This window comes from Monomorium pharaonis, chromosome 10 (assembly GCF_013373865.1).
Source record: "Monomorium pharaonis isolate MP-MQ-018 chromosome 10, ASM1337386v2, whole genome shotgun sequence".
Taxonomy (NCBI): Eukaryota; Metazoa; Arthropoda; class Insecta; order Hymenoptera; family Formicidae; genus Monomorium; species Monomorium pharaonis.
Genome location: NC_050476.1, coordinates 7,476,501 through 7,496,925, shown reverse-complemented (window position 1 = coordinate 7,496,925; position 20,425 = coordinate 7,476,501). Strand labels below are relative to the sequence as shown.

The window sequence follows — 20,425 nt, the reverse complement described above, 5'->3', positions numbered from 1 at the left end:
AAACTGTTATGTCGTAATTAAACATCTCACTTGCACCTGAAGAGAACCAAAATCAATGGTCGAAACGTTGTGTATCTAATAAACGGATTGCCAGTTAGTCGATTCAGAAAAAGTTTATTAATTCATATTAAACGAGTTAAAAATTAGTAACATCCCCTTTTAAACTTTTTTATTAAAAATTTTTATTCATCTATCATTTATTTAAAGCACTAATTTTTATAGCTTTGAAATAATTCAGTTACAAAAAAATTTATAATTTAGAATTAATATGAATATACATGATCAATGTAACAGAATCAATGTAACAGAAAATTCTTTTACTGAAACGATTATTTCTGGATTGTGATGTTGTGAATATTAATGACGGTGATTTTCAACTATATTTTTCTTCTACATCAATAGGCAATAATTTACAAATATGTAACACAATGAAAATAAGTAACACAAATAATTAAAAAAAGAACGAGAAAAAAAAAGGTTAATTTGAAACAGAAAAGACTTATTATTTTGATATTTTTATTAAAATTTGCAATATATATTAATCAAATAAAAACCAGAAAGGTAAAAAAAATTCGTATGCATTCTCACTGCTTTTAAAAAATTAAATAAACATAAATTAATTGACTAGAAAAAAAAACCGATATAAAACCTATAAAAAACTTATAAAAATGCTCTTGCAAAAGACACATTTAGAAGTTCAAAGGTGAGAAACTTTGTAGATGAAAAAATAGCAGGCACGACGTAACAAATCAGTTATCTGTTATTTCGCAAATCTCAAGTCTGCATGGAAACAAATATAATTAGAATTTTCACCAACATAACGTACTAAATTTCGCGTGAGAGGATACGCGCCGGGAGTTGTTACGGCGAGGCAACCCGCTTCAGGGGTAAGAGAAAAGAGAGAGAGAGAGAGAGAGAGAGAGAGGTCGGGGGTTGAAATCGAGAATTTCGCGACGTCGTCGACGCGTGCTCGGAACGAGGATACAGAAGTGCACGGTGGAGGTGAACGAGGGGAGAGAAGAGGGTCAGCTCCGAATCGCGTGAATATTAACTCGACAGTTGGTCGCCACATAAACGCCAACTCGCTGATATATCTACCGTTCGCTCGTCGCCGACCGGCCAGCACCGCAATAATACTCTCGAATGGCAGTGGAGGTATACACTTCTCTTCTCCGTACCCAACCCGTCCACACGATACGCACACTCCGCGTCTCAGGGGCACACGTGCGCGCGGATGCGTGCACCACATATATATGTACATACGTATGTACGTAACGTATGTAACGACCGCAGTCCGATGGCCAAATGAAAATTTCGCTCGCGCCAAAGCTCGCTCTTTATGACTTCGGCCTTCAAAAATTCGATGGAAATTCCCATCGTTTAAATTTACTTAGATTTACAATTTCAAAGATCAATTAAAGAGATCGAATGAAAGTTTTGGAAATGTGACACGGTTTAATAAACAGATCAGTTTGACATTGATTTCGTCGTCATTGTAATCATGCGGGAGCCCAGATAAAATTTAATTAAGATTTTTTCATCTCGCATTTACATTATAAAATCACAATCTGAATTTTATTTCCTGTTTGAATTCTTAAAGAACATATGAATACGATATAATAGGTTTTTAATCTCGTATCATTCGAATATTAAGGAAATCGATCTATTTTTAAAACACTTTAGATTATTTAATATATGTAATATAAATGTTTAATTTACATTAGATTTAAAATAAAATTTAAAATTTTATGTACTGGGTATTTTAACGTACACATATACCCAACAAAATTACCTTTTTAAAAAAGGTAAAAAAAGGCGCCAAGTGTTTGGTTTTTCCTTTAAGCAAAAAAATTATTGGATGGTTCAACTTAAGTAATATAAAAAAAAATTACAAATTCAAGATAAAACTTAATCAAATTCAACCTATTCCTGAAATTAAAGTTTATACTCACACACACACAAAATAACTTCTCTACAAAAATAGTAATATCTGAATTTTATTCAACTTAAGTGATATTTTCTTTTAAGGAAAAAATTACAAATTCAAAATAGAACTTTTAATCAAATTCAACCTAAGTGGTATATACTTTTGGATGGTTCAACCTAAATATTATACTCACACATAAATTAACTTCTCTACAATAATAATGATATCTAAATATTTTGCGCCAATTATAAGAACAAATATTTTTATAAAAACTAAAACATTATTACTATTCTTTAGCCAGTTTTTATAATACAAAATTTTTTAGATTTGACACTATAAAATTAAAGTATTACGTTTTTTTTTTCTACAAAAGTAATGATATATATAGAAAATGCGCCAACTATAAAGTAGATGTTTATACAAGCTAGAACACCTACTTTATTATGCTTTGGCTGACATTATAGTTTAATTTTTTATTAAGCCCGTATCAGACTAGAGATTGATATTGAGATTGAAATGAAATATAACCAATTAGTTAGTCAAATTCTAATTCAATCTCAATCTCAATCTCTAGTCTGATATAGCTTTGATTGTCTTAAGTTTGTCTTTAGATACAATTTCGTTAATTACGAAGTATTTTAACGATAAACTTAAGAAGATTCTTAAATATAAGATTAAACTATAAATATTAGCCTTTTGTATTAAATATTGGCTGCTGTGCGCCGATACGAGGCTGCTGTGCGCCTGCAAAAAACAATTGTCAGGAAGTATATTGGCAAAGAGTAAAGAAAATAATATTGAGCTGGTAAATAAGTTTTAATACAAACAAATTATAAATATTACAAATAAATATTTTAATACAAATAAATATTTTACTACAAAAACTTGGCGCTGCTAAACCGAATAATTTGCTTTAATACAAAATCATTTTTTTACAATCTCACTTACATATTAAAACAATACATATAACATACACGCATGCATGAGAGAGAGAGAAAGAAAAAGAGAGAGACAGGTATTCGAACGTATGCACGCATAAGAGACAGATACTACTTTCTTAAAAGTAAATCGCTTCCTTATAAACTAATAAGTTATATTATACTAAACTTAAGTAAATCGCTTCTCTATAAACTAAGTTATATACTAAACACACACACACACACACACACACACACACACACACACCACACACACACACACGCACACACACACACACATTCAGATGCACATACAAGAGAAAAAGGAAGAGCTGGCAAATTATTCGGTTTAGCAGCGCCAAGTTTTTGTAGTAAAATATTTATTTGTATTAAAATATTTATTTGTAATATTTATAATTTGTTTGTATTAAAACTTATTTACCAGCTCAATATTATTTTCTTTACTCTTTGCCAATATACTTCCTGACAATTGTTTTTTGCAGGCGCACAGCAGCCTCGTATCGGCGCACAGCAGCCAATATTTAATACAAAAGGCTAATATTTATAGTTTAATCTTATATTTAAGAATCTTCTTAAGTTTATCGTTAAAATACTTCGTAATTAACGAAATTGTATCTAAAGACAAACTTAAGACAATCAAAGCTATATCAGACTAGAGATTGAGATTGAGATTGAATTAGAATTTGACTAACTAATTGGTTATATTTCATTTCAATCTCAATATCAATCTCTAGTCTGATACGGGCTTAATAAAAAATTAAACTATAATGTCAGCCAAAGCATAATAAAGTAGGTGTTCTAGCTTGTATAAACATCTACTTTATAGTTGGCGCATTTTCTATATATATCATTACTTTTGTAGAAAAAAAAAACGTAATACTTTAATTTTATAGTGTCAAATCTAAAAAATTTTGTATTATAAAAACTGGCTAAAGAATAGTAATAATGTTTTAGTTTTTATAAAAATATTTGTTCTTATAATTGGCGCAAAATATTTAGATATCATTATTATTGTAGAGAAGTTAATTTATGTGTGAGTATAATATTTAGGTTGAACCATCCAAAAGTATATACCACTTAGGTTGAATTTGATTAAAAGTTCTATTTTGAATTTGTAATTTTTTCCTTAAAAGAAAATATCACTTAAGTTGAATAAAATTCAGATATTACTATTTTTGTAGAGAAGTTATTTTGTGTGTGTGTGAGTATAAACTTTAATTTCAGGAATAGGTTGAATTTGATTAAGTTTTATCTTGAATTTGTAATTTTTTTTTATATTACTTAAGTTGAACCATCCAATAATTTTTTTGCTTAAAGGAAAAACCAAACACTTGGCGCCTTTTTTTACCTTTTTTAAAAAGGTAATTTTGTTGGGATATCACACATTTTATAGTGTTTATAGACCACTTAGATTGAATTTGATGTATGTATTACTTAGATTGAATTTAATGTAAAATATCTTATTTGATACATAAGCAAATTATTTTTTTCTATTGCATATATTACTTAAGTTGAATTTGATCAAAAGTTTTATCTTGAATTTTGTAAATTTTTTATATATTACTTAAGTTAAATTTAACACACTTACTATATATTACTTAGGTTGAATTTGACACACTTAGTATATAATACTTATATTGAATCATCCAAAAGTATATACCACTTAGGTTGAATTTGATTAAAAGTTTTATCTTAAATTTGTGATTTTTTCCTTATATTACTTAGGTTGCATCCAATAATTTTTTTGCTTAAAGGAAAAACCAAACACTTGGCGCCTTTTTTACCTTTTTTAAAAAGGTAATTTTTGTTGAGATATCACGCATTTTGTAGTGTTTATAGACCACTTAGATTGAATTTGATGTATGTATCACTTAGATTGAATTAATGAAAAATATCTTATTCGATACATAAGTAAATTATTTTTTTCTATTCCATATATCACTTAGGTTGAATTTGATCAAAAGTTTTATCTTGAATTTTGTAAATTTTTTATTAAAGGAAAACTACACACTTAGCGCTTTTTGTACCTTTTTAAAAAGGTAATTTTGTTTGATTATCACGCATTTTATATTTTTTTTTAACTACTTAGGTTTATAGATCACTTAAGGTTACACTCTAAAACTTTCTCTTTGAAAAAAATTTTACTAAGAAGTTGAAGTTTATATAACGAATATAACACTATAAATTTTTAAATAAAATTTTCCTTTAAAGCATGTTTTGGAACCAGGCCTAAGTTGAAACATAGACTAAGTGATTTTTTATTTTAAGGAAAAAATCACAAATCCAAGATAAAACTTTTGATTAAATTCAACTTAAATAATATATACCTTTAGATGGAAAAAATCACATTTATTTATGTATGAAATAAATTCAAGATAATACTTTTTATGAAATTTAAACCAATTCAACCTAGGTAATATAGATATATATATATGAGCTTTTTTCCAAAAGCAAAGAATCACTTTTGATTCAACTTAAATACATACATATCACATTTATTTTGTATCAAATAAATCCCAGATAAAATAACTTATGATGTAACATAGATTAATTAAAGTAATATTTTAACATTGATTAATAAATTGCATTATGCACAAATACAACTTTATTGTGTAAAAAGAACATTTACACATAATACAAATAAATAATCAATGAATTAAACAACTCAATTCAAAATTTCTCAATTTTTTAAATATTTATAAAAATTACATTTATATTAAATTAGGAATATATACTTTGCTGAATCCACAAATATAACTTTAAACATTTACACATAAGACAAAAATCAATCAATGAATTAAGAAATTTAAATGATTACATTGCTGAACATATTTATAAAGAAGCTGAATATTATTAATATTTATATTAAATTAAGAATATATACTTTGCTGAATATATATTATTTATTATCAACTTTTTCTAAGAATAATATATAAATATCTTTAGCACCTCTAGGCCATTGCTTTTTTGTAACTTGCACATCATCTGCTTCAATCCAATCGCTATACGATCCTTCTCTACACATACTTATAAAATGACCATTTTCAATACATGAACCATGATGAAATATAGCGTTCATAACTTTATATACTTGTCCAGCTATTAATATTTTACTTGTCGGGATAGCGCATAAATTAAATTTTTGTGGTACTTTTACTAAATTACTATTTTGTAATAAAAATAGACTTAAACATATAATAACTATCTGTTTTGTCAATTTTATTTCTTTCTTAACTAATAACTCATTTCCTTCACAACGTTCACATGATTTATCGTGTAATTCAAACCAATGTGAAAATGATATATTTAATAAATCATTAAGATTAAAACTTTTTTTCTTTAAATTGTTAATAGGAATTGAAAGAATAACATTATTGTCCGTAGTAACTTTTGTATTACTACATAACTTACATCGAGTAGTAAGAATAACTTGATGCTCTACCAAATCTTTTATAAAATCGTATTTTGTACAAAGAGCTGTAAGAAAATCGAATACATCTCGTTTAATACAATTTGAAAAATACTCTCCTAAGTATTCTCGTATTGCATAGGTATTCAAATTATTTATTCCATTTTCATATCGGTGAGCTAAAATACTTAAAACATTTAATTTATCAGAATTAAATAATTGTTTTCTAATAATATTTAAATGAAATAAACATTGCAATACAGCATTTGCATAACATGAAACTTTGTCAGTATTTTGAAAACCACGTAGAATCCAAGCAGTACTACGTCGAACTTTTTGATCTGACTGTTGAACGGAAGTAATTGTCTTCCTTAATGTCCATGGCATATCGTGAACTTTATGATATCGTTCTTTTGAAATAGTAATAACTTGTTCTTCCGGTTTATGTATTTGTTTCAACCGATTATATTCGATAATTGCCTCTTCACTAGCTATTACACACGAAGGATCAAAATTAATTAAATGCAATCCATCCAGAGATGTCACTCGGGATAATGCAACATAAATCTGACCACAACTAAACACAGAATTACCTATATCCGTAACAACATTTTGCAAACTTAATCCTTGGGCCTTATGAATGGTAATACCATAACTCAAAGATATTGGAAATTGTTTCCTAATAACAAATGCATTTTCCATAACTTGAAATTTGACACTTACTCTTTCAATAAAATATTCTAAATTAGATGGTAAAAGAAGTTTGATTTTTTCTACATAATCCGTAGACGGATCTTGCACAACTGAAATAACTGTAGCAATTGTACCATTTATAAGACCTAAACTGGCATCGATGTTACGTCTTATCATAATTTTTGCTCCAATTTTAATTGTAATTCGTTTGAAAAGCCCAGCTGTCCTACTATTATCATCATCATTATCCGCCAATACCTTTGTTATTCTTTTTTTAATATATGGAATACATTCAATCTCATCTTCAGCAATTAATAATATTTCCTTTGAAGCAATACGACTTAACATTGCATTGTTAAGAACATCACACATATGACAAGTAGGCAGTAAACAAACGGTATCAGAAGGCAAATTATCAATAAAATTACATAATTCACCTAATCTTGCTTCGAAAGATTTACCTATAAAAGAGATTTTTCTTTTTTCAAGAATGTCACAATCAGATTTTGTCAGTAAACCAATACGAATTCTCGAAAGTAATTCACGATAAGATCCATCTCCTTGTTGGCGCATATTGATTGTTAATTCATCGTAATTAAACAAAGTAGTCCATAAATTAACAGCATTTAAGGAACCAAGAAATTTCTTAACTTTTATATTTGATAAATCTACAAAGGCAGGATCTTCATGTACAGGAGGTAATTGAAGCAAATCTCCAAATAGAAGAATATGCACTCGACCAAACCAACCATCATCACAATCAATAGTATCAAATATTTCAGATAATCGAAAATGTATGTACAATAAAATCAAATTAGATATCATTGATACCTCATCAATTATAAAAAGAATAACATTTTTAAGGTCTGCTCGTAAAACTTTTAATACGTGATCAGCTAATTGTTTATACTTAGGAGTAGAACCATGTTCAACGGGTAATTGAAGTAATCTATGTACCGTCAAACCATTTATATTAAACGCTGCTATACCAGTAGGCGCTGCTATTGCAGTATCCTTATTAAGATTTTGTTTTATCCAGCATTTAATAGTTTTAATCAAGAAACTTTTACCAGTGCCTCCTTCTCCACTAACGTATAGTCGTAATAACGATTTCTTATCTGACACGGTATTAATGACTCTATCAAATACTCTTTTTTGATCTGCATTCAATTTTGAAATCATTTCAGATATATCGATTTCTTCTTCGTGACCATCGAGATCTTTAAAATCTTGCATTGCTTCACCAGCTTGAATATTTTGAACACCTATTGGATTATCAGGATCATCTTGAGACAGATGCTGTTTTTCGTCAATCTGTTGTTGAACCAATTCGTTTACAGTTTCAATTGCTTTTTTCAATTCTTCCAATTTTTCATGATACTGCAATGCTTCGACGAGATGTAATTTTACTTTATGAAATGATTCTGCATAAGTATCACAATCATTTTTAAGATTTTCCATTTTTCGCCATGGTTGAAACATAAGAAGTAATGAAAAGAAATAATTTTCCGGCCGCGTCTTAACATCATATTTATAATGTTTAATGAGATGTCCACGTTGTCGCCGTTTAAGGTAATAACCATTATCCAGCTTGTAATATTTAATTTTTTTACTTTGTGGTTTAATTTTCGTAATATCATACCATTGCATAAATTCATATAAACACATCGATTCCAATTTTTTCGGTCTATGTGGATAATGGTCATCTATTACAGACGCACAAAATATATCTGTAGAATCTCCATCGAGTGCTTCAACTTCCTTAACGTTTTTCACTCTTCTATATCGTATCTGATTCGTATCCAACCATTTAAACGTCGTATCTCGATCAGTTCCATATAAAGAAATACCTAGCAATGTATCAGCAGCTTCAAGAGCACCACATTCTCTATTATTTAAAAATCGTAATCCAATATTCCAAAGACAACTCGCTATTGATTTGTTTGTCTGATTTTTACAATCAAGAATATCTTCAGATAATTCACATTGTCCTGCTTTACTTACATACTTACTTATGTACATATTAATAAACCTTGAATCTTCTCCAATATATTGTATATCCATATTTCCATTCCATGCAGTAAGAGTAGGGGGATTATAGTCATTTATATAACCCTCCCTCTCCGTTCGAGGAAGATCATAAAGCCTACTTCTAGACTTTAACTGTTTTCTACCTGCTATCGAACTTACAACATCTCTTAAACATAATGTATCCGTAACAGAGCGAGGAAATCCAAAACGACATATACGACCAACTTTACGTCCCCTTTTCTTAGAACGAAGACAATAATTGTTATGTTTGTGTTGTTGGTATGAATTAACCCGCTCATATAATAATGGAGAAATATTTTTATCTGGAATTTTACAAGTTACATGTTGTAAAATAAATTCAGAAATTTCTTTTTCAGAAGATACACCAATAATTGGTGCATCTTTAATCCAAATTAACATATGAAAATGTTGTATCCCTCTACCTTGATATTCTCGTCGCCAGAAGTAATGTGTAACTTCTCCAATCGGATGATCTTCAGAACAAATGAAATCAATCATTGCTTTAAACTTATTATCGAGAAATCTCGACGCTGATACGGGATCCCTAGCAACAAGAGCACTGGTGGAAGATGAATCGTTACACCAACCATTTACTTCACGAATGTATTGACCTAAATCATCCCACATCCATTCACCAGGACTCAATGTTAAAAACCATGTCGCGGGTCCGTAATGTTGTATCATGCATTCTAAATCATATCTTGGTCTACGCCAATATTGTGCCGTATTTCTTAAAGTAGAAAATATCGTACTCAAATCAGACTCCAATAAATCTTTCTGCACTGCTTGTAAATATTCTAAAGCCGTATAACGATCTCGCAAATTGGTTACATTTAATTTCTGATAAATACCGCGCTTTAATTGACGATTATTCGCATTATTTAATAAATAAAACAAATATTGTTGATTTAATCTATATTGGGGATGTTTAGAAGTCAAACGACATTTAATATATTCATGTTCATAAAGTTTAATTTGTCTAGTTTCATGTTGTCCATTAACACCAAAAGGATATAAATCTGGAAAACACAATAGATCTAAAAATTTTTCACGGTTATCCAGAGGTAATTCTTCAATTTTTAACATTTGATACAAAGCGTTAGCACTTTCACGTGTTTTCTTTTCATATAAAGGATAAATGGTATACTGTTCGTAATAACTATCCTTGTCATCAGTAACCTGAGTTAACATAGCGTCACCTTGAAGATTTAAAACAATAGCTTCTGCATTATTTTTTGTTTCTTGCATTTCAATTTTGGAATTCAATAATATACCATCATTATCATCATTATCCGATACAAAATCAGTATCATTTTCTGTTTCTTTTACTTCAAAAAATTCTACATTCTTTTCCGAACATAATCCATCGCAAGTATCTGGCAGTATAATGTGTTTATAAAGGTGATTATTACGTTTTAACCATACCAAAGCATCGAATACTTTTTTAAGATTTACCATTTCTTCCCAAATAATTTTTGCTTTTGTCGGAATACCTCTAACCAAAATGTACAATTCCATATTGTTTTTATTTATTGCATCAGTTTTTGAACATATTTTATTCATTGTTTGTTCTAACGGTAAAGGTAAATGAAATGTTCTACCTTTTACTTTCTGTACCATCTGCCTATGAGGCAACTTTTTATTCATCACAGTTCCCATTTTAACAATAGTTTGAAATGCTTTAGCTCTTTGTATTAACATTTTTTCGAATGAATTAAGAGACGATATTACTTCGGGAACATTTTGGATAAATAGATTGTTTAAAATACAATAAGCAGGCATTAATCCGTTACGGAATTTTCTTTGGCAATAAAGACATATGTATTGCAGATCAATATTTAGTTTTTTTATATGTGCCATTAAATCTCTCCAAATTGGAATATCTAATTGTGTTTTAACCTTACTAATTTCAGATACACTTCTCTTATAGCAAAGTCTCTCACATGAAACACAAACATATCGAGGTGTGTCCATGGAACGTTTAGTCAACGCTTTAAATGCTTTGCTATATTTAGAAATAATATCATCATCACTCAAATCAGTTAAACTTTGATGATGTTTGTAGATATTTACTCGATCTTGTGCCAAAATTATAAGTTCATTTAATGTATCGATATCGCCACAATTTAAAGCCTTTTCTAGATTTATTAACTTTCGATAGTCTGCTTTTATTCGATAAATCAAACGTTTAATAAATCTCACCTTTGGAAAATGAGGTGATAATAACTGAATAGAAAGAGACATCGCTTTACAAAGGTTTGGATTAATGTAACAAGCCTGTGTATGACCTAATTTGTCAGTCAAATCGTTTACTGTACATTTCTGACAAACCTTGCGTAATAGTTCTGGTATTTTCTTTAAAGTACATGTATTTATTGCTTCGAGAAATTTTTTATAACGATCAATTACAAGTGAATTAATTTTACACAAAGTATTGCACAACCATGCTTTTTTAGCTTGTGCTTCTACCAAAGGTAATACATTTATAATTTGACCTTTCACATTTGTTATCAAAGGTTGCGATGAAGTAAATTGTTCACTATATGTAGAATCGATAAAATAATTTTCGGAAGAAGCTGTATGACCCGATATACCACATAATGCATGTAATTTATCATCAATTGTTAAACACTCAGTAACGAGAGTTAAGTGTATTTCAGCCTTTTTTTTCAATACAGCTAATATTTTATACATATTGTGAATATAATTATTTCTAATATGCATAGACCAACGCAAAATTCTTTCAGCTTCTAATCGTCTTTCAATGTTATTTTTAATATCCAGTTTATTCATAATATCTGTTATTGTTACCGGATTACGCATATGTATGTAATTTTTTGACCAAAATTTTTCGTATTTTTTAATAATACTTTGACCAATATTTTTTTCTATAGCATTAGATTTAAACTTTTTGTTATAATAACGTTTGTTATATAACCATTTGCGATCAGAATATTGCATTTGTCTCTCTCGTTCACACTGAGAATTTATTAAATAACGTTTTTGTTTTTGTTTACGTTGTTTTACTAAATCCTTTTTATAACGATATTGCTTCTGAATTCGATTATGTTCTAATTTCTGATTATAGCAATATTTCTTATTAGCACGATTTTTTTCTCTATTTTTATGATATTGTTCAACTTGTTTAGCACGATTTTTTTCTCTGTTTTTGTGATATCGTTCAACTTGTTTAGCGCGATTTTTTTCTCCATTTTTGTGATATCGTTCAAGTTGTTTAGCGCGTTTTTTTTCTATATTTTTGTGATATCGTTCAACTTGTTTAGCGATATTTTTTTTAATATTTTGATAATATCGACGCCGCTTTACAGCGCAATTAATTTCTAAATTCTGTTTATATTGACGTTTCCTTCTACTAATACAATAACTTTCTGAATTCTCTTTATTAATATTTTCTACTTTTGAGCAATGTTGATATTCCAAAGATTTATTAACATTGTTATCATCATCTTCATTTATATCTACTATTAATTGTACATTTAATTTTGCTGTATGTAATATACTTTGTTGTTCATTTTTATATTGACATTTTTTACGTATACAAACTGTTTCAGTATTTTTTGCTTTTATTACTGCTAAAGGAAGCACTTTCTGAAGAGTATAATTTGCATCTTGAGGAAAATGCTCAATTGTATTAGATTCAAACATTTTTATTAAATGTGAACGCATTAAACTATGATCATATTTTACTTTGTTGGGATTTATGTTAAATAATAACGAAACAGCAAAGGCTATTGCAAAAACGCCACAATCGCTACCATTCGGTTGTTCTTGTACAGTAAAAAATGTGACAGGATTCTTGACAAAGTCATAAGTTGGAAACAATTTTTGTAAAAATTGTTTCTGACAATCACTCAACATTTTTCCATTTAGAGAATCGTAAATAAATATATTTTTTGTATTGTAATAACTGCATATCCAATGTGTTCCCAACAACGTAGATGGTAATATTTGTATATGCTTTTTGTTTGTCGGTATGGGTTGTATAGTATTCATTAATTGTATTCGCCATGTTTCGACAAATTCATAATCTGAATATTTCTTTAAAAGATAATTAAAATGATCCATATGCAAATCATTTAACCATCTGCCTTCTGCAATGATACTTCTCTGTTCTAACGACAGGATCATTTCTCGCTCATTTCGTTTTTTTTTATTAACATGTTTTATTTTAGAATCATGACTTTTTTCTAACAGGTACAATTGTTCCTCGTGTTTGCGTTTTGTACAAGTCGCTTTAATCTCTTTTACGTTTTCTACTAATGGAACTTTCTGAGCAACATACTTTGAATCTTGAAAAAAATGCTTAATTGATGCATTTTGTTCTTTTGAATAATTTTCATGTAATCCATCATCGTAATTTTTTTGTAATTGATTTAATTTTTGTTGTATGTTTTTTTGGTCAAATTGACTTTTAGCACATTTACGAGCTGCGTCAGCCGCTCTTGCTCTTATTACTGCTAATGGAAGCACTTTCTGACAAAAACCATACTTTACATCTTGAGGAAAATGCTCGATTACATTTGATTCAAAAATTTTTACTAAATGCGAACGCATTAAACTGTAGTCATATTTCACGTCTTCAGGTTTAATATTAAATAACAATGAAATAGCAAAAGCTATTGCAAAAACCCCGCAATCATTAGTATTCGGTTGTTGTTGCACAGGAGGAAATTTAACGGGTTGTTTATCAAAACAATAAAATGGAAATAATTGTCTCAAAAATTGTTCATAGTTTTTGTGCAATTTCTTATTATTAAGTGAATCATAAATAAATATATTTTTTGTGTCATAATAACAACACACCCAATGTCCATTCAATGATTTATTTATATCATGTAAATATAAATTCAATGGATCAGATATACTAAATAAAATTTGTATATGTTTCTTATTTTGTGGCATAGGTGGTATCGTATCAGGAATTTGTATTCGCCACGTTTCAACAGGTCTATAATCCGAATAGCTTTTTAAAAGCTGTTCAAAATGATCCATATGTGCACAATTTAACCAGTCACCATTAATAATAATATTTCTTTGTTCTAATGACATTTGTTCACTTATTTTCGCAGACATTTTTGTTTTATTCTTTTTATATAACTACACTTAAAATACAACACTCAATCTATACAAGCGCACAGCACCAGATCTTTGCAGATACAAAGCACCCAACCTTTATAAGGGCACAGCACCCAATATTTACAAGTGCACAGCACCTGATTTTTACAAGCGCACAGCACCCGTTTTCTACAAGCGCACAGCACTCGATTTTTACAAGCGCACAGCACCCGTTTACTGCAAGCGCACAGCACCCGGTTTTTACAAGCGCACAGCACTCGTTTTCTGCAAGCGCACAGCACCCGATTTTTACAAGCGCACAGCACCCGTTTACTGCAAGCGCACAGCACCCGATTTTTACAAGCGCACAGCGCCCGTTTTCTGCAAATGCACAGCACCCGATTTTTACAAGCGCACAGCACCCGTTTTCTACAAGCGCACAGCACCCGTTTCTCGTAAACGCACAGCACCCGTTTCTTGTAAGCGCACAGCACCCGTTTCTCGTAAACGCACAGCACCCGTTTCTTGCAGACGCACAGCACCCAATATTTACAAACGCACAGTACCTTTGTTTAAATCTTATTAAAAACTTAAATAAAAAAATACTTACCTATTTTCTCCTAAACCGCAAAAATAAAATCTACAAAACAATAAAAAAGGAACAAGATAAAATCTACATTGTAACAATCTTCCACGGCAATGATACAATATTTTGCAATTATTCTACAAAATAATACATCATTGTTCTTAGAAAAAATTTTGCACACAAAATCAAATTATATAATGCAATTATAACAAAAGGGTTTATTCAAAATCAGCCAAATCTGCCCACCCCTATATTTGCACCAAACTGTGAATTTTGATAGACCTTTATACCAATAGCAATCCCAGAAATTTTTAGTCCCCCAATTTTTTACCTTATTTTTACCCTCAAATCTGTAACTCGCGAACCAAACATTTCCCCAACATGCGGTTTTCGTTGTTTTGCAGGGAATTTCGTTGAGAATCACATTAAATTTTAAACAAAATCGAAAGATGCCATTTTTGGCAATTTAGAATTTTGTAACATGTTAAAGGGGTAAAAATAGGCTAAAATCGTTTCTATAGTACATATCTCAATAGCTCTTACCATTTCGGAGATATTTGAGATGCAATTTTTGACTTTGACTCTCCGCCTTCCCACTCTTGTGTAATTATTTTGGGGGGGGGGGCTGGAAATTTCAGGGATTGCTATTGGCATAAAGATCTATCAAAATTCAGGATTTGATGCAAATTTGGGCGGATTTTAAATAAACCTCTTTAATATTAAATATTTTATTAACAGTTAACAGAAATACAACAGTAAACCTAAAAAAAATAGTTGCAACATCAGGTTTAAGATGAAAATGATTGTCTAATTATACACTTAAAAATAAAATTTTTAATAAAAATATTTTATTTTAAGAGCACATAAACAATCATTTTGATACCAAAATCAATGTAACTAATTTTTTAACGTACTTTACTCTTGTGTGCACGTCAGCACCACTACTTTAACAATTGAATTTGACAAAACACAAAATTCAAAACAATTTTGACACATCAGCACCGGCATCTTAATAATTGAATTTGACAATTTATAAATATTGAATACAAAATTCGACAGGATTTTAATATCACATAAATAATTATGTTAGTACCAAAATTAAAATTGATGCAGCAACTAAAATTAATATTATTGTCAATTATGTCATTTTCGTCATAAAAAAATTCTTCATATCCTTGTATAGACACAAAGCAGCCAATATCTTAAAATATTAAAGGTTTGTATTTATAATCTGATCTTATATTTAAGATTGTCTTGAGTTCATCTTCAAATGCTCTGTAGTAAAAATAATAATATAAGAGTTTTAAAGAATAAACTTAAGGCAATTATTACAAAATCAAATTATGAATACTGGCCAAAGAAAATAGTAATACAGTAAATGTTTTACTTTATCTAAATATCGATCATTATAGTTGACAAAATATTTTGATATTATTAAAGAAAAATTTATAAAATTGTTTTAATAACATTTGTGTTGAAATAAATAAATACTAGCCAAAGAATAGTAATAAAGTAAAATATTTTAGTTCATAACTATCCATTAATATAGCCCAATCAGCAAGCAATATTTTATAAATGTTTTTTAAATATTTATTTTTGATTATTTTTACGTTATTAGCGTTTTGTTCTAACAGGTACTGTGGCTTGGCTGAAATGTATATAGTCTTCTCCCCTTTACAAAATTGTCGTAGAAATTTATTAGATTGATGAGTTACGTTAAATGTATAAAATTATTTAACAATGTAATCAATTTTTTGCTTTTGTTGTAAATATGTTTAGTAAATATTAAAAAAATAATTTACCAAATGTTAAAAAAACATTTTCTTAAATTTTAAAACAAATATTTATTAAAGGTTAATATTAATTAAAGGTTTTTAAATTAAAAACACCGAATAATTCATTAAAAATCTGCCGCTTCCAATTTTTTCTCGCAATTTTCCAACTTTATCGATTAAATATGTAAGGTTAATATTTTTTGCCACATATTTTATACTTGAAGACTATTTAACAGCTTCCAAAGACTATGTCATATTAATTTCATTGATATACTTGAATTTTAAATAAATAAAAGCGAATAATTCATGAACAATTAATTGTTTCCTATTCGTTTTGGAAATTTTACACGGAATAAACTCCACAAATTGTGAAGTCCAGTGTTTGTGAAAGTGTACTTACATTTTATAAATATTACGTTTTATGTGCGTTTACGATTTGTGACAATACAATTGCCAGTAATGCACTGAAAGGAAAAAATGCTGGATTTAAATAAATATTTCTTTGAATAGTGCTAATAATATTAATAATATTTACGAGAAAAAATCAGAAACGGCAGACTTTTAATGAATTATTCGGTTTTATTAATGTAAAACTGTAGTTTATCATTGAAAATACTATGACACATCTTCTGAAAGCTGTAAAGTAACCTGCTATAAGGATAATAACAAAATATATTAATTTTACATACAATTTTGATAAGCTTGCAAAATTACAAAAGAGCATAAGCTGTAGCGGATTTCTAACAAATTATTCGCTTTCATTGATTCAAAATTCAAGTATAATACTATGAAATAATTTTCTTAATGTTTTCAATCAACTTTAAATTTTTTTAGCTTTGCAATTTATGCAGTACAGTTTAAAAATTTATGTGAAAAATTTTAATTATGAGTTATAGTCGACCATCCTTAGTTGTTATACGAACAACGTTGCGAATAGCAATGAATTTTGTTTGCGATCTCGCTTCGCGGCGAACAACAGCGCGGATATCACTCCTCACGCACAACGACCATCGTTTTGTTTCTCACCGCGCTCGTGTTTCCGTTATAGCCGTGCGTACATTGGCAATATTTCACTATTTTCTGACAATAATTATAAGAACTGTACGCATGGAACCGAAAAATTTTACAGAGCTTTTCATCTTTGATTTTCGTGGGCAACACAATGATATAAATATTATGCAAAGGTTTATTAACACCCTATATAACACTTAAGTTAATTTAATCATAACACAGAATGCTTGGGAAAAAATAATACATTAACAACATATAACCCAATATAACGTTTAAGAATAAAATAAGTTTACCATTTAGAATTAATACATTTTTAAAATGTATGCTGTTTAAGAAGATGCTAAAGTCGTATGTTTTACCAACATACTGTTCAACCATTTAGTTTCGAATTGAATTTACAGAATTGATAATCCTTTTACACTTTTAAAGTACGTACACAAATAAGCCCAGGGACGATTAGATAAAGACCAAAAATGCAAAAAATTTTTTAAAGTTTATTTGTTTATAAAAATATTTGCTTTAAAGTACAAGTTATGTAGCTTATACGTACAAATAAATGGTGTTCCCGGGTTCGGAATAGATTGAGGAATAAGGCTATAATCGTCAAACGTACGATTACAAGCCGTAAAAAAAAGATATTTATATAATAAAAGCGCTTAAATGAATAAAATTTTTGATCACATAAATACCTTCTATTCCAAACTGCGAAACACCATTTATTTGTAAGTATAAGCTATATAACTTGTATTTTAAAGCAAATTTTTTCATGAACAAGGATAAATAATGACTCTGCATTATCGACCTCAATCAAGTTTGATGGGCAGTTTAGCATCCTCTTAAGTATAAGTATAATTTTATAAATTTGTATATTCTCATGTAAAAAAAATAAAAATAAAAATCGCGTACTCACGTAAAGAACACGGTCGGTCTCGCTGCGTGCTCACTTGGCACGAGCTACTACCGTGTCTCTTGAGACAATATCTATTATATTCCACACAGCAAAATATATCACAGAAATCTTAATATATATCTATATTTCACACAGCAAACTATACCATCACAGAAATATCTTAAAAATATCTATATGTCAGAATATCTGTTGCACAATTACAAGTCACTACCAAGATATTTTAAAAATATTTCTAAAAAATCTATCTCTAAAATATTTGATTTTTAAATAAACGGAAGTTTATCTTAAATAAATATATAAATTATAAATAATTTCCTGCAATCAAATGTCCTGCAAAATTTTATAAGTACCTGATAAGATACTTTAAAATGGATTTAAAACTGTAAATTATACATTTTGTAGCATAAGTTATACAATAATAAATAAAGAGAACATAACATTTCAACATAGCAAAAGATATTAAAAATATCTTCAAGATATCCATACGTCAAGATAATACGTGTTAAAAAATGTATAATATCATTAATAAAATCTGTTGCGTAACAATAGTTACTATCAAAATATTTTAAAATGTTTCTGAATTTAATTTAACGTTAAATGTGAAATTTTATTTTTATATTTATTTTAAATAATTCTAAATTCTTATATTTACAATAGGCTAATGTTTTTTATAAAATATGTTGTAAAATTATTATCTTATTGGTTTTAAACAAATAATGACATTCTGCAGAATTTTACATATATCTAAGGTATCTAATAATAATACCTTAAAATTTGTTTAAAATTATAAGTAGAAAAACATCTGTTTACAAAATAAACCACACAACAAAATATATATCAAAATATCTGTTGTTACATAACACTTAGATATTTTAAGATATCTTAAGAATCTGATTCAAAAAAGTCACAAACATATATTTAATTTTTACATTTATTCTAATCTTTAATTCCTATATTAAAAAATGCCTCAAAATTCGAGAAAATGTTCTAGAGATATCGTTTTACGGACAATACATGATATCAAGTAATATAATGTAGAATTTTATAAATATTTAACAATAAAATACCTTAAAATTGATTTAAAATTGTAAGTACAAAAAAGATATTTGATTATATTACAAATATATTTGCTGTGTGGGTTATATTCAGTGGTGTGTAGTACCTAAGTACAAGTACTTAAGTACTATAACTAGGTACATATTATTTATTTATGTACCTAGGTACAGTATCGAGATACTTTTTATCTCTTGTACCTATATCTATATTTATATCTATATCTAGATACAATTTTTTATGTATTGGTACCTATATTTAGATACATTTTAGTTACTTTTTTTGGATAACACTAAATATACATTTAACAAACGTAAAGTTCGATAAAAGTATTATATTTCATATAAAATATAAATTATTTCTATATCGTAAATACTTTTAACATAATTCTTTTGAATGTGAACAATTGGACATTGCGAGCTATTTCAATTTAAATTCTCATTGATAAAATGACAGGTTGCACTTGGTTCAAAGTAGTGGCTCATTGAATACTAGTAATATATTTTATAAAAAATCAATATGTTTAAACATATCAATAAAGTTAAAAAAGCTGAAATGATCTACAGTTAGATCTTGGTACTAATTATAATTTTTATCGTATATATACATATAATAATCTCAGCTCATCTAAACTGCACACTGACAAATTTGTCAGTCGTGAAACAGATTATGAGCCAAATGTTGATGCTCACAGGCATCTTAGAATCCTCCCTTACTTTGAAAATCTGAAAATAATACCTGTACCTTGGTACATTTTTTTTAGAATACTTGTACCTGTACCTAGGTACTGAAAATAAAATATCTTGCATATTTAAAAATACAATATAATTTTATTACTTACATTTCAATAATTTTAAAATCCTTTATATCCTTTGGTTGAATTTTACTGTCTTCTGTACAGACCACGAATCACCTTAATAATATAAAATTATATTATAATTATTAATATAAATATTTATATTATTTTAATTATATACTCACGTTTTGCACACAAA

At 28.3% G+C, this 20,425-nt stretch overlaps 2 protein-coding genes across 5 annotated transcripts in view; both read right to left on the bottom strand.

Moving 5' to 3' along the window:
* Positions 1 to 20,425, bottom strand: part of LOC105834024 (lachesin) — a 63,511-nt gene that overhangs the window by 13,229 nt on the left and 29,857 nt on the right. For 2 of the 4 annotated variants that reach the window (XM_036292737.1, XM_036292738.1), the window contains exons 2-3: positions 20,412 to 20,425; positions 20,272 to 20,343 (exon numbers count right to left, since the gene is read on the bottom strand). The exon at positions 20,412 to 20,425 is cut by the window's right edge and continues 32 nt beyond it. The exons of the other annotated variants lie outside the window; for them this stretch is intronic. The gene's annotated coding sequence lies outside the window, so the exon portion shown is untranslated. The remainder of the gene's footprint in view (positions 1 to 20,271; positions 20,344 to 20,411) is intronic. 4 annotated transcript variants of the gene reach the window in all.
* On the bottom strand, positions 14,158 to 15,053 carry LOC118647737. The gene is made up of 2 exons (XM_036293174.1): positions 15,024 to 15,053; positions 14,158 to 14,661 (listed from the first exon to the last, which is right to left on the bottom strand). Exons 1-2 carry the CDS (start codon positions 15,051 to 15,053, stop codon positions 14,158 to 14,160), a joined length of 534 nt encoding a protein of 177 aa, XP_036149067.1.